The sequence below is a fragment of the Symphodus melops genome (genome assembly GCF_947650265.1).
Source record: "Symphodus melops genome assembly, chromosome: 19".
NCBI lineage: Eukaryota > Metazoa > Chordata > Actinopteri > Labriformes > Labridae > Symphodus > Symphodus melops.
Genome location: NC_136709.1, coordinates 13835236 through 13847722, shown reverse-complemented (window position 1 = coordinate 13847722; position 12487 = coordinate 13835236). Strand labels below are relative to the sequence as shown.

At 40.1% G+C, this 12487-nt stretch overlaps 1 protein-coding gene across 1 annotated transcript; it reads left to right on the top strand.

Annotated features, from left to right (window-relative positions):
• Positions 1 to 1172: 1172 nt before the first annotated feature.
• Positions 1173 to 12478, top strand: itpka (inositol-trisphosphate 3-kinase A). Its single transcript, XM_079369147.1, has 7 exons — positions 1173 to 1808; positions 6572 to 6668; positions 7116 to 7329; positions 8584 to 8788; positions 10205 to 10306; positions 10716 to 10787; positions 11529 to 12478. The coding sequence occupies exons 1-7, from the start codon at positions 1398 to 1400 to the stop codon at positions 11799 to 11801; spliced, it is 1374 nt and encodes a 457-aa protein (XP_079225273.1). The 5' UTR covers positions 1173 to 1397; the 3' UTR covers positions 11802 to 12478.
• Positions 12479 to 12487: the final 9 nt, after the last annotated feature.

The window sequence follows — 12487 nt, the reverse complement described above, 5'->3', positions numbered from 1 at the left end:
CAACTATAACTCCTTTTAATTTGTTTAAAAAACATTTCTTTCATTACAAACACACACTATTATCCAACAAGATGTACTTCAGGAGGTTATTTGATTGTTCCTAAATCAAAAACCACATCATCTCATTTTTTAGTAACATATATATTGATGCTGGAATAGAATTCACTCCCAATTGATGTTAAATACTGTTTTCAAAATCACTTAAAGAATTATACATACAGAGAAACCTAAGTAGTCAACACTGAGTCATAATAAGCACTTTCTACCATAGGAACTTCTTCTAATTCTAGGAGTGGTTCCTCCTTTTTCATTCATTCCACACTGCAGGAACTTTGGCGTATTTTAGTTCCTAGAACCTATTAAGAGGAACCTTTTTAGCTCCTGCTTTAGAGTAGGTAGGCCGACCATAGAAAAAAAATATCCCATGATGTGTCATTCTCATGGAAATACGTCGTGGATAGTTCCTCTTCAAAAAGACCTACATGGGTATCGAGCATAACAAACTAACTAACTCTGTGACTGTGAGTCCAAAACCTTATTCCTCTTTAAATGTATTTGTGCTACAGTGTGATGCAATGAGTCTACTGTTAGTCCCTCTCTGAAATAAGCCAGCACCTTTACATGGCCATTAGAGGGAGCCAATTGAATGTATCAAAATACTCTCATATGTGAACGTGTGAATGAAAATAGTTATGTTGCTCCTCTATAAAACAACAACAACAACAAAAACACATTTTGTATCTATTTCTTGTCAAGACAAGAGCAATTAGAAGAAGTGAAGATGCAGCGCCACCCTCTGGATTAATTGGTAGAAATGTAGTTCTACTGTTATTCGTTGTTTAAATAATATATCAAAACACTAGTGAGCACTTTCCTACAACTCGTTGGTTTTTATTAGGAATATTGTGTGGCTCTTGAATAACGCTTTGAGATTAAATGCGGAATTAAAAGTTGAACACTTTTACTTTAGGTCAGGTTTTGTGTCTTATTACAACGCAAAATTGAAGTATGTTTACGCGTAAAATCACTCAACAGGTTTTAATGTTTCAGGCAGGAAACGCGAGAGGTAATGCGGAAGATAAACTTGTAGAGTTGTGAGGAGTGCGCCGGCGCGCGCGCGCGTGTAGGCTACGCCGTGTTGAAGCGCGAGCCACCCTCCTCCTCCTCCTCCTCCTCCTCAGAGGGCTTCCCCTTTCTAACAGTACGCACAGAGCGGAGAGATTGACAGAGCTGTTTAATGAGTGCAAACTCGTACGCCAAACAACAACGAAGTCCTGAAGAGGATCGCCTGCAGACCTGAACTGGGAGCCTGTTCTGCAAAGTGAAATGGTCGGATTTGAAGGGTAGTCATTTGAGTAGTTTATGCGCTTGTCGTGCGCCTTCACGACAGATCTCCAATGCCCAAAGAGTGCAGGAGAAAGAGCTCGAAAGACTTGGGGCTTTCTGGTACTGCTCCAAACGAGGGGTCCCGTTCAGAACGCAGAGCAGCAGGAGAGCCGACATGCGATGATCTCGTCCAGAAAGCCGCTCAGATCTCAGCTTCGTCCGCTACCGAAGCGCCGCCTGTGATGGATTCTCGCCGGGTACCGCAGGTCACCATCACCCCGGAGGGATGCGGCTCCTCTCGGGAGATGAAACAGGAGGACTGGGAGGATCCAGTGGATAGTACCTTGCGTAGAAAACTGTCCAACTCCTCCATCTCCTCCACGGGCTCCTCTGTTGTGGAGTCAGAGGATGACTTACTGAGTGACAACGAGAGCAAAAGCAAAGGCATTATCACGTTAGAGCCTCTGGTGGACACTGGAGAGGTGAGCAAACTGCAAAAAACTTTATTATTTTAAGGCAGGAGGTTTTTAAAGTGGTTGCAGAGTTTGGGGTTTCATGGATCCCTGACAGGATGTCCATGGGGCTGCATAAGACAAATAGTTCTTGAACAACTGTTCATTTCCAACTGTTACTGATAATGCGTAACTACATCTGCTTAAGCCCACATGAAGCATTTTGCCCCTTGCATTTGTCCTTGACCTCCAGTGTGTCATATCAAATCAGCATCCCTTATATTCCTCATGTTACAGAAAAGTGCTGATGTTTTGAAAACAAGTAATAAAGAACAGCAGTACACCAGCAGCAGTTAGCAAACTGTTCCACTTCCTTCCAGAGGACCCCTGGGATCTCTTTTGACTCTAGAGAAGTAAACATAGTTGCCCAACAGAAATGTAGTTTTGCTTATGTAAATTATGTAATCTGAATTTTTCAGATGCCATGGGCAGCTTTTTAAGACCTATTAAAGCTTTTTAAGACTTTTTAAGCAGCTTTTTAAGACCTATTAAACACGCTTAGTTCTGCAGAGCAAACAAGTCATGGTAAACCAGACACCCTCTCTCCTGTCTATGCATTCATGTTATTTTGAGAATTGGGGAATTTTGAAATATTTGTAGATTGATACTTGCGTGTTTGAGTGCAACTAAAAAAAGAGAATTGGACAACACTTTAGGAGGCAGAATTTGCTGTAGAGGATGTGCAGGGTAACCTTAAAGTAATGCAGTTGTCTCTATGCAAATATCACATTTTACTTCACGTCTTTCAAAGCTTTTAATGATAGCCTTTAATGCAATGTTAAGATTTAAATCCATACGATAAGACACTGACAGTATTACTTCAAAAACACAAACAGCTTTCTTCTTACTTTTCATACTGGCATCTTTTTTTTGTGGTAAAATTACTCACACGTCTTCTCATGCAGATTTCGCCCAAATTCATGTCAATCTGTTACACATGGAGTATAAGATCCCCAGTTGTTAAAATCTATGTTGAGGAGCTGTAATCTCCAACCTTTAGTGCGTGTCCCTCCTTTAGCACACATCACTTTTGAAGGATCAGCCTTCAGTTCATTGAACGCTGAGGGTGGAAATCTGTTTGCCTTTGACATTCTTGGCCGATAAAGCTTACCAAGACTGATGAAGCAAACAAATGTTATTTTTCACATAGCTTTGTAGAAGCATAAGCTGTGATATTGTGCATTTGAAGTTTTCACTGGATCATAATTTCTGCATGTGACTTGTGGGGAAGTGGAGTGTTCATCGTGAGTCATCTCTTGTTTTTCCTTTGTTAACAGCATAATCTGCTTTTTGTCTACAAAAAAAAAAAAAGAACACCCTGCAACACACTGACACTTCATATGTGTGTGTGTTCTCTTTGCTTTCTCCGTACATGGTCTGAGGCTGTCACTTTCCTTTAAACACAGTGAATACACATTGCCCATTAAGCCTGTGCGTGTGTAAGAGAGGGTGCATGATATTTTCCAGTGTTCGCTCAACGTCATGTGAAGCAGAGTGTGAAGACCCCCCCCCCACCCCAAAAAAAAAAAGAAAAGAAAAAATCCTCAAGTCTTGCTCTTGATTGGCTCATTAAAGGTGTTTTAACTCAAATGGAAATTTGTGGTCACCCCTGAATATAGTTTTTTCTTCTGCTTCTGTTTCTGCCCCCACCTACATCAGCACAAACATAGTAAAGCAGAGGCAAGCAGCCATTGTGTAATAGTGTGTTTTTGTGGCTAAATTGAGCTTTGGCCTTTGACATTTAACAAAGAAGCACTTCAGGAAGTCAGAAACACTTGTGTTCAGTACTTAGGTTTGGTAGCTCACGCTTGAAGACAAGTTTCATGGAGACTCAGCAAATCCCTCTCAGACCGCAGAGGAGAGAACAAGCTCTCAATATTCTTGCAGTGGTTTAAAATGAGCACTCTGATGTGATGGTGCAGATTTACATTGAAGGCCTGAGGTTGACACGGTGCCAACAGCAGCTGGTAGAGTGGCTCACACTGTCACACTCATGATTCCTCCGCTGTCACTAGAAATTGGATTGCTGGAAATTGGATGATTTCATTCTCATGGCTGCTCTGAATGTTCAGATCAGTATGTGTTACGCACACAGGCAGAGTTTTGCAGAGAGAAGGTGTGTCTGACAAGGCTGAACACATTTAACACAACTAAACAGAGAGCAGACACAGAGAGAAGTTCCTTTTCATTGATGAGAGAAAACCAAACTGAATTATTTTCATGCTGAGAAAACATTATAAATACATTTTACGAAGCCAAAGAATTACGCAGCCTCTCCCAACCCTTTTGTTTTGTAGCTTCAATTGCTAAGAAGAGCACAATGTAGTTTAGTTTAGGAATCTAAGAGTTAAAGTTCAAGACCAGATGAGGTAACCATTCTAATGCTCATGATAAAGATTTCTTTGTTATTGTTATTTGATTCTTTTTGTCAGTCTCATTACCATCTCACATTAAGACTCATTAGTGAAGCTCTCATAAAAAGAATCCCTGGACTGAAAGTGCACACAGTAGGTGACCTTTTAATGGCAACACGCTATTATTCATACCATATGTCAGTGAAGACATTTTTGAATTTATTCATTTTTTAATACTTTAAGTGCATTATGCCGATTATATTATTTTCCTATAAACTTAACTAACTGAATTTAGGACTTTAATTTTGAATGAAGTACTTAAATGTTGTATTCAGCTGATGGATTAACTGATAGATTGAAGAGCCATCAGTAGCTGCTTCAGAAATACATACTTTGCATTGTTATAAAATGTAAGGCACCAGCTAGTTTTAGTTTTTCACAAGCTGGTTTTGTTGTTTCTTCGTCATTTAGAACAGAAAATGAGGAGTGTTTTAGGCGGCCAACAGGGTACACTAAGCACAGCCTATATGTTCTCATGTTGCAGGAACATACCATGAAAAATAAATGAAAACTCTGTGTCATACTGAAAATGACTTTACTGTATTTTATTGTTTATTTCACATGTAGCTTTCTCAGGCTGAGTGAACCTGAAAAGTCATAGTCTTTGTGTTAACAGTGAACTATAGCCTAAGGAGCATTTTTCCCCATCTTACATTTTATAGCTAAAACCCATAAATCTGAATTTTCCAACGGATGAACTTTTCTCAAATATATAAACATTGATATCAACCCAATTAGTACTCTTTGTTTAGATTTGTTAACAGAATACTTCCCTCAGCGTATTTAGACAACTTCTGTTGCTCTGACTCTCTTGAATGTAACACGTCAGCAGAGCTGTTCTTATAACAGCGACAGCAATCTTATCACCATGAACTCCTTTGATTTCTGTCAACAAGGCTGACTTGTGTCAGAGTCGTGTGATTAATGAAATGATTTAAGGTCACAATATGTTGAATAAGTAAGTATCATAGGGAGGCATGGTCGGTATGATCGCGTAAAAAACACAAGCAGTCTGAGATGTAACACCACATGGCTTCAGACTATTTATTTTGTTCATTCCAAACTTTCAACATGCAGACATGTTCATGTCTAAGTGGCTCACTTTATTACCTGTCTGCCAGTGGAGTTAAAGACTCTCTGCAGTAACACAACACAGTATGCTAGTGCAGGTGGAACGCCTCCACAGCGGGATATTATCAGTAAACAAGCAGCCACGCATTAAGTGAAGCAAATCAGCTGACATTTAACAAGAGAGCGTCTGCTGCTGCACAGTTCTGGTATTAGTGAGGAGGTGAAGACACTGGAGCGTGAGACTCTGTTTCATTTCCTGTTTCAATCTGAAACACACAATAAAATGACCTCTACAACCTCAAGATGAGATCCAAGAGCTGGCGGTGTTACTTATTTTTTTTTAATATATATTGAAGAAGGTCGTGTAGGAATATAATCCTCTCAGTGTCTGTTTTCTGGAAGCAATAAAAAAAAAAAAGCAGTCAGCCAGAAGTGTGAAGCAGCACAGTGTCTCTGTGAAATTTGCAAGCTGTTACTGTGTTTTTTATTCGTGTGTGTGTGTGTGTAGTGACAGACAGAGAGAGAGGAAGAAGGAGAAAGTGATGGCAGAGGGAGGAGAGCCCTGAAACAAACATCCATCCAAGAAAGTAAACAGCTTAGCCAAAGACAAAACAATTGGCTTGTCAGTCATGTTAATTATTTATTTGCTTTGTTTGGGATTCAGTGCATACAAATGTTGTATTGCAGAAAGTCACATGACACACAGAAAAAAAATATATAATAATAATCAGACATCGCTAACAAGTGAGTGGGAGTTGAGAGGCTACCAGCAAGTACAGATTCACAGTCGAGTATTTGGTGTTAAAGCTGCAGATTTTCCCTCACTGTGACACATTATGCATGTTTCAGCAAGTGTGAAACATCAGATGTGGCTTGAGAATACAACCAATGCAGCCACACAGTCTGTTGAGTTTTTTTTTTAGATGGATATTGATCCCGCAAATCAAAGATGGAGAGCACATAGAGCTGGAGATGGTAAGAAGAGATAGATAGTTTCCACAGAAATGGCATTTCACTGACCTAGATCAGAGGTTTCACACAGCGGTAAAAGTAACCTGGCATCAAAACAGTGCAGAAAAATCTGATCGCATCAGCAGTCTAGTGTTGACCAGTGCTTTAACGCACAGCGAGTTATCAGATTGTTTTTCTGCACAAGGACACACTGATAGAATCTGACTCAGTGGTTTATTCTATTCTGTTCTGTGCCCTTGTATTCACTCCTGTTTGTTACTTGCATATTCTCTTTAGACCAAGCCATGGTGGAAGTTAAAGACGATCGTCCACTGGCCCTTCAGTGCTACCCAGAGGAAGAAACTGAGCTGGGTGCAGCTGGCGGGGCACAAAGGTACGACCTGGTCAGAGCATCACATACTGTATAGTGTGCATGACGCTCTGCAGATCCCTGACTCTGATGTCCCAGTTTGCTTGCTAGCTAACAGATCAGCATATTTCGTGTTGAGTCTTTGACACAAGAATTGTCTCTTTTTTGGTCATTGTGAAATTCATTTTTCTGGCAGCTTTGTGCGAGAGGACAAAAGGCAGAGTAAGAAGTCAAGCTCAGTTGCTGTTAAAAGACTTCAGCAGAGCATAAACCTGCTGTCAGGAGTGATAGAAGTGTTCTGTTTCTCCTCTACAGACGAGAAAAGTATTCAAAAGGGTCGACTAGATGTCCCAGAGAAGGATTATTTCCAGCTTAAAGAAACATGTCGAAGTTTGCCAATTTCATTCCCGCTGGTCTTGTCATCATTTCTGTTTGTGGACGCCTGAAATGCACATTTCTATTTCGTCTCAGGCAACTTCAAAGCTGCAGATGAGGGCACGATCCTGAAGAAGTTCTCGGAAATTGAGGTGCAGTGTTTCGAGAAGCTGAGGGAGGACACTCTGCTCCCATTCGTGCCCGGTTACCATGGCGTCGTGGAAAAAGATGGGGAGTCTTTTCTTCATATGACTGACCTGCTGGCGACCTTTGACCTTCCTAATGTGATGGACTGCAAAATGGGAATGAGGTAAGGAAGTAAGCTACATATTCACTGAATGACCATAATTATGAATTAACTCCTAATTTCTATGTTTTCATGCGACTATCAAATACACATTTTATAATGAGTTTCTGGTCAGCTAGATAATAATAATAATAAGCTAATTAATGATGAAGTATGTGTTGTTTATGCTCATATTCATATTAAGAGAGTAGTAAATCAAACGTGTGCTCTGGTGACACTACGTGCTGCCTGCTGTGTTCGAGCTCTAAAGGGAACACCTGGTGTAGCTGCATGCGACATGCTTGGCTTCCTGCCACAGCAGGCGGGGTGCCTCACTGTATCATGTGCACAAGCAAACACACATGCACACAAACACACCAAAAATCCTTGTCAAGCAAATGCACAAAACACCTACGCTTGAATACACACATGAATGTATACATCTTGTTTCGGTGCATGCACAAACGTGTAGGTTAAAACATTCACCTTAACTACCGGCTCAACAAGACAGACAAAAACAACAGACACTCAAAAGGTCACTAAACTCGCACACACACACACACACACACACACACACACACACACACACACGATGACACACATTTGAACAAACAACACAAGTGCTCTACTTAGTCTCTGCTTGTTGGAGTGTATTGCCGAGGCTATACACACATGCACAAACACAGTCGCACACTGAGGGTGTTCCTGGAGACTCCCCCTCTGTCAAAAACTCTCAACCACAAAGCTGCATGCCCCTCACTTAGACAAGCACATACACGCTCACACACTTGCACAGAGCGCTGGAGTCTCCTCTCAGCTTCCCCCTTCAGCACACAGAGGAAGTGCACACTCACAAACTGAAACTGAAATTCAAACCTCTTTTTATATATATATGCTGACCCTGGAATGAATAAGCTGAGTGTGAATGTGCTTCTGGGTTGTCCACTTACATGCTTAAATAACCAATCAGCAGTTGAGTTTTTGTTTTTTTAAGATTATTGTATGTGTGTTGGAATTTGTAAGATTTCTGAATTTGAAACACCTTTCTTGAAATTTTTTCTTGCGTTGACAAAACAAGTACTGAAGTCCCACAGATTAAAAAAAAAGTCAGAAAAAATAGTAACCACCTTTACAACAATCAGTGCAAACACGCCAGCAGATTCAAAATGAAACTCAAAAAGTAAAGAAACATGTCATTGTTTACTAAATGTACAAAGAACACATTTTAAATCGTCTGTGAACATGCCCCTGAAAGATGTATTTCTCCCTCTATTTTAGGACATACTTAGAGGAGGAGCTGGTCCGGGCACGGGAGAAGCCCAAGCCGAGGGAGGATCTGTACAAAAAAATGGTGGAGGTGGACAGTGATGGGCCGACGCCTCAGGAGCACTCCCAACGAGGAGTCACCAAACCTCGCTACATGCAGTGGAGGGAGAGCATGAGCTCCACCAACACGCTGGGCTTCCGGATCGAGGGCATCAAGGTAGAGGCATGACACCTGAAGACTACAACACATCATTCAAAGGATTGTTGTGGTTTGAAGCTGAGGAACACTGGCTGGTGACAAGAATGACGTTTGCAGTTTATCTTTTGAAAAGTTGTCAAAATGTGGAGTTTAGATTTAAGATTTTAGATTTTAGAGAATAAATAACGTCAAGTACTTAACACATCGAACGAGCTTCCCTCCATGTGATTAATTGTGTGAATGGGAGAAGTCCCCCATGCAGGAAGCAGAACCATGGATCAAAGCATATGGATAAATTAAGCAGCATTTTTTCTTTTTTTTGTGAGTATAATAAGAAGAGGATTTTCTTCTCGAGAGAATCTTCAGCGATAAATCTGTACACTGAAGTCACAATAATGTGGAAACTATATATGCAATGCTCTGCTTACAATAATAAACTAAAATCCAGTATTTGCGGATACTGTAGGTCTCTTCTGGCCCCTCTAATTGTCTCTATTGCCACTAAATTGTCACTTCTTTTTTTTGCAACTCGTAAGGCACCGCACATTATTGTGTTCGAAGAGAGGGAATAGGAAACCTTTGGTTGGGTTGTTTTAAAATCTAGGCACAACAAAGAAGCAGCTGGTTTCTCCAAAGGTCCTTTGCTAGCTTTAATTGTCGCGTGGCCACAACTCCAAATAAATGTTAATGATGCCATGTGTCTGATGCAGGTGCACAAAGTCCTTTATAGAAAATAATTCATAGTTCAGTGTACACTTATTTTAAAGTTGTAAAGTGCCAGCAGGCCTTGAAAACATCTGACCTCTTCAGGCAACATGAGGTGATGTTTGAGCTAAAGAGTAGGGACATATTTAAGAAAGACAAATTGCCTTAAGTGTTAAGCCTTAAGGCCCTTCAACAGACTTGAAGGATGCAACCTGCAAGATGTTTGAGAACACTGTGTGTATGTGGGAAGGAGCTATAGCTTCATTGTAAAGTTGTTAAACTGAGATGATGAAGGATTTCACAGAATGCACATAAATTCAGTACAATCACAAGTGTTCGGTCAGATCCCAAATTACATGTAGTAGATCTACTTTATTAATCCTCGAGGGGAAATTAAATTTTTTCACTCTGTTCTTGAGACAAGCTTCACAGCGCGCACCAATAGGCAAAAATACACACACATGCAAATACCGTGTCGGGTGGAAACACATTTGTGAAGTGCTTACAGATTGAAGGGCTGCACAAGAAAGAGCGCCCGAGCGGTGGGGGGTTTGGTTGCTTGCTCAAGGGTACCTCAGCAGTGCCAAGGAAGTATACTGGTGTCTGGGTCTGCAGCATGTCCTTACAGACTGAGCTACTGCTGCTCAACATGTGCTGTAAAACTAAATGAAAAGCCTTTTCTAATAACATTGAATTCTTATCCAGGTCTTTTTTTTTTCTCTCTTTCAGAAATCTGATGGTACTTGTCGAACTGACTTCAAGAAAACCCGATCGAGGCAGGATGTCATCCAGGTGTTCCAAGACTTTGTTGGAGGGAATGTCATCATTCTAGTACGTGGCAGTCTTATGGTTCCTGCACATACTCATGCTCATTTGTATAAGGAAGGACACATCGTGTACTGTGAATATACACAAAGCAATCCTGCAGGCCTAACTTAAAACACTTGACAAACTAACAGAGCGGTTGCTTAAGCTCTCACATCCGTGTTCAGTGTTTGGGCAAATGTAAATTATTTTGTATACACAGTCAAGGCTGGGGCTGTCAGCCTGGAAGTGTTTAAACTGCAGAAGGTAAATATTCACTCTGTTACAGTGTTTGAGTTTTCTATTACGCTCTGTTGACACCCTGCTACACCTGTAGCTTGTCATGGATATTTTGGAAAAAAATACATCTGGAATTAAATCAAGCTATGAAAAGGTGTTTTATGACATGCTTATCTCTGTTTTTCATGAAACAAAGAAGTCTTACCTGAGCCGACTGACAGACATCCAGCAGGCCCTGAAGACATCAGACTTCTTCCGACAACATGAGGTGATAATTGATCTAAAGAGGAGTGGCAAGATAAACAAAAACTAACGTAAACAGCCTCGCAGCAGTGTTGCAATGAAAACAGAATCTTTACACGAATGATGCAAGGTTTTTCCTAAAGAAAGTTTTTGTCGAAACACTTAATGTTTTGGTGATATGGAGGCTGGATGTATGACACATAGCCTATGTCTGGAAGTGTAACGTGTTTAGTTTGGTTGAGCTCCATTGACTGTGTCCATCTCATGCTTTCTATCATTTTACTTGTGTGCTGTACAGCTAAGGCTTCTGTACCACAGTCTTAGGAAATACAATCAATAACTCCTATCATGTTTACTCCTTGTAACATGGATGTTTAAAACATATTTCAGTTTTATGCCAAAATGTTTATTTAAACTGAATGTTTGGATGAATGGCCGGATACACAATGTGACACTATCAGAAGTGACTAGAGTATAGACAACTAAACCATTAATCCATTACTTTTCAACAACAGTTTACACAATATTCTAAACTGTCAAATATTTGTTTGTGTTATTTACATTAGTCATGTGCCTATTAGGAGAGCCAGTTTGAGCTGTTTATCAGTTGCTTCCCATGTATTGTTGTATTAGTTAACAATTTGCCACATACTCCCTGAAGTAAAATGATGTCTGTTTTGAGAAACATCTTTATAAACAGAAAGATGAATAAACACAGAGGGTAGAATGACAGTGGCTTACATGAACCCTTTCTTTTTTTCCAAAGGTCATTGGCAGCTCTTTGCTCTTTATCCACGACCACACGGGCAATGCCCAGGTCTGGATTATTGACTTTGGAAAGACCACGGCATTACCAGAGGGCCAGACGTTGAACCATGACATTCCCTGGCAGGAAGGCAACCGCGAGGATGGCTACCTGTGGGGGCTGGAAAACCTCATCCAAACACTGAAGTCTGTAAGCAGTGAAGGGAGAAGTGGAGAAACGTGTTGCTCAGTTACCAAAGAAAAAAGTCAAACTACAGAAACAGATGGTCAGTGACCTTTTACATTTAAAGGTTTAAATGTAGGGTAAAGGGTAATAAAACTATTTCAGTGGAAATCACAAAGGAGATCTTTAGGAAAGTTTTTAAAATAAACTTTAGTGTTGCTCAAGAAGAGTTTCATAACTGCTGACAAAGAAAATACACTGGACACTGAACAGAGAGGATAACTTTTCACTTGTTTCTGAACATTTAAGCAAACAAACTGACACTAATTCTACTTCCTACAACATGGACAGAAGTAAAAGAGTAGAGATTCTGTGTTTCACTATCAGGGATGGGATGTTACATCTTAAGAATGAATCTAAATAAGGAGAAAAGGAGTTCATATTTGACTGGGCCTCAGACCTCTTGGTCACATTAGTACAACACTTAACACATTGTCATTATAGAAGTACATACTGAAAAAGGATTTCAGTATGTTACCTGTAACTTCTCTGACAAAATGTCTATCATTGTATACATGTGACAATTTAGATTTCCTTCACTGATTTCATTCATGTAATCAAACTTTAATCCAAAGATAAAATTACAATTGTAATCAATTTTATTTGAATGTGCTGTTACAAAACATGTGGGATATTTACACTGCAATGTTTGTTATAGGGTCTTGGTTAGAGGTGTTCTGTAAATGAAATGAATGGAATGTACATGGGAATAAAATGGGAAAACAATATTTAAGTAG

Excerpts from the sequence above, each read along its gene's own strand:
- itpka (XM_079369147.1), top strand. The coding sequence starts at position 1,398 with ATGCCCAAAGAGTGCAGGAGAAAGAGCTCGAAAGACTTGGGGCTTTCT. Across the intron at positions 1,809-6,571 it reads CTCTGGTGGACACTGGAGAG|ACCAAGCCATGGTGGAAGTT; the intron begins GTGAGCAAACTG and ends TATTCTCTTTAG. Across the intron at positions 7,330-8,583 it reads GACTGCAAAATGGGAATGAG|GACATACTTAGAGGAGGAGC; the intron begins GTAAGGAAGTAA and ends CCTCTATTTTAG.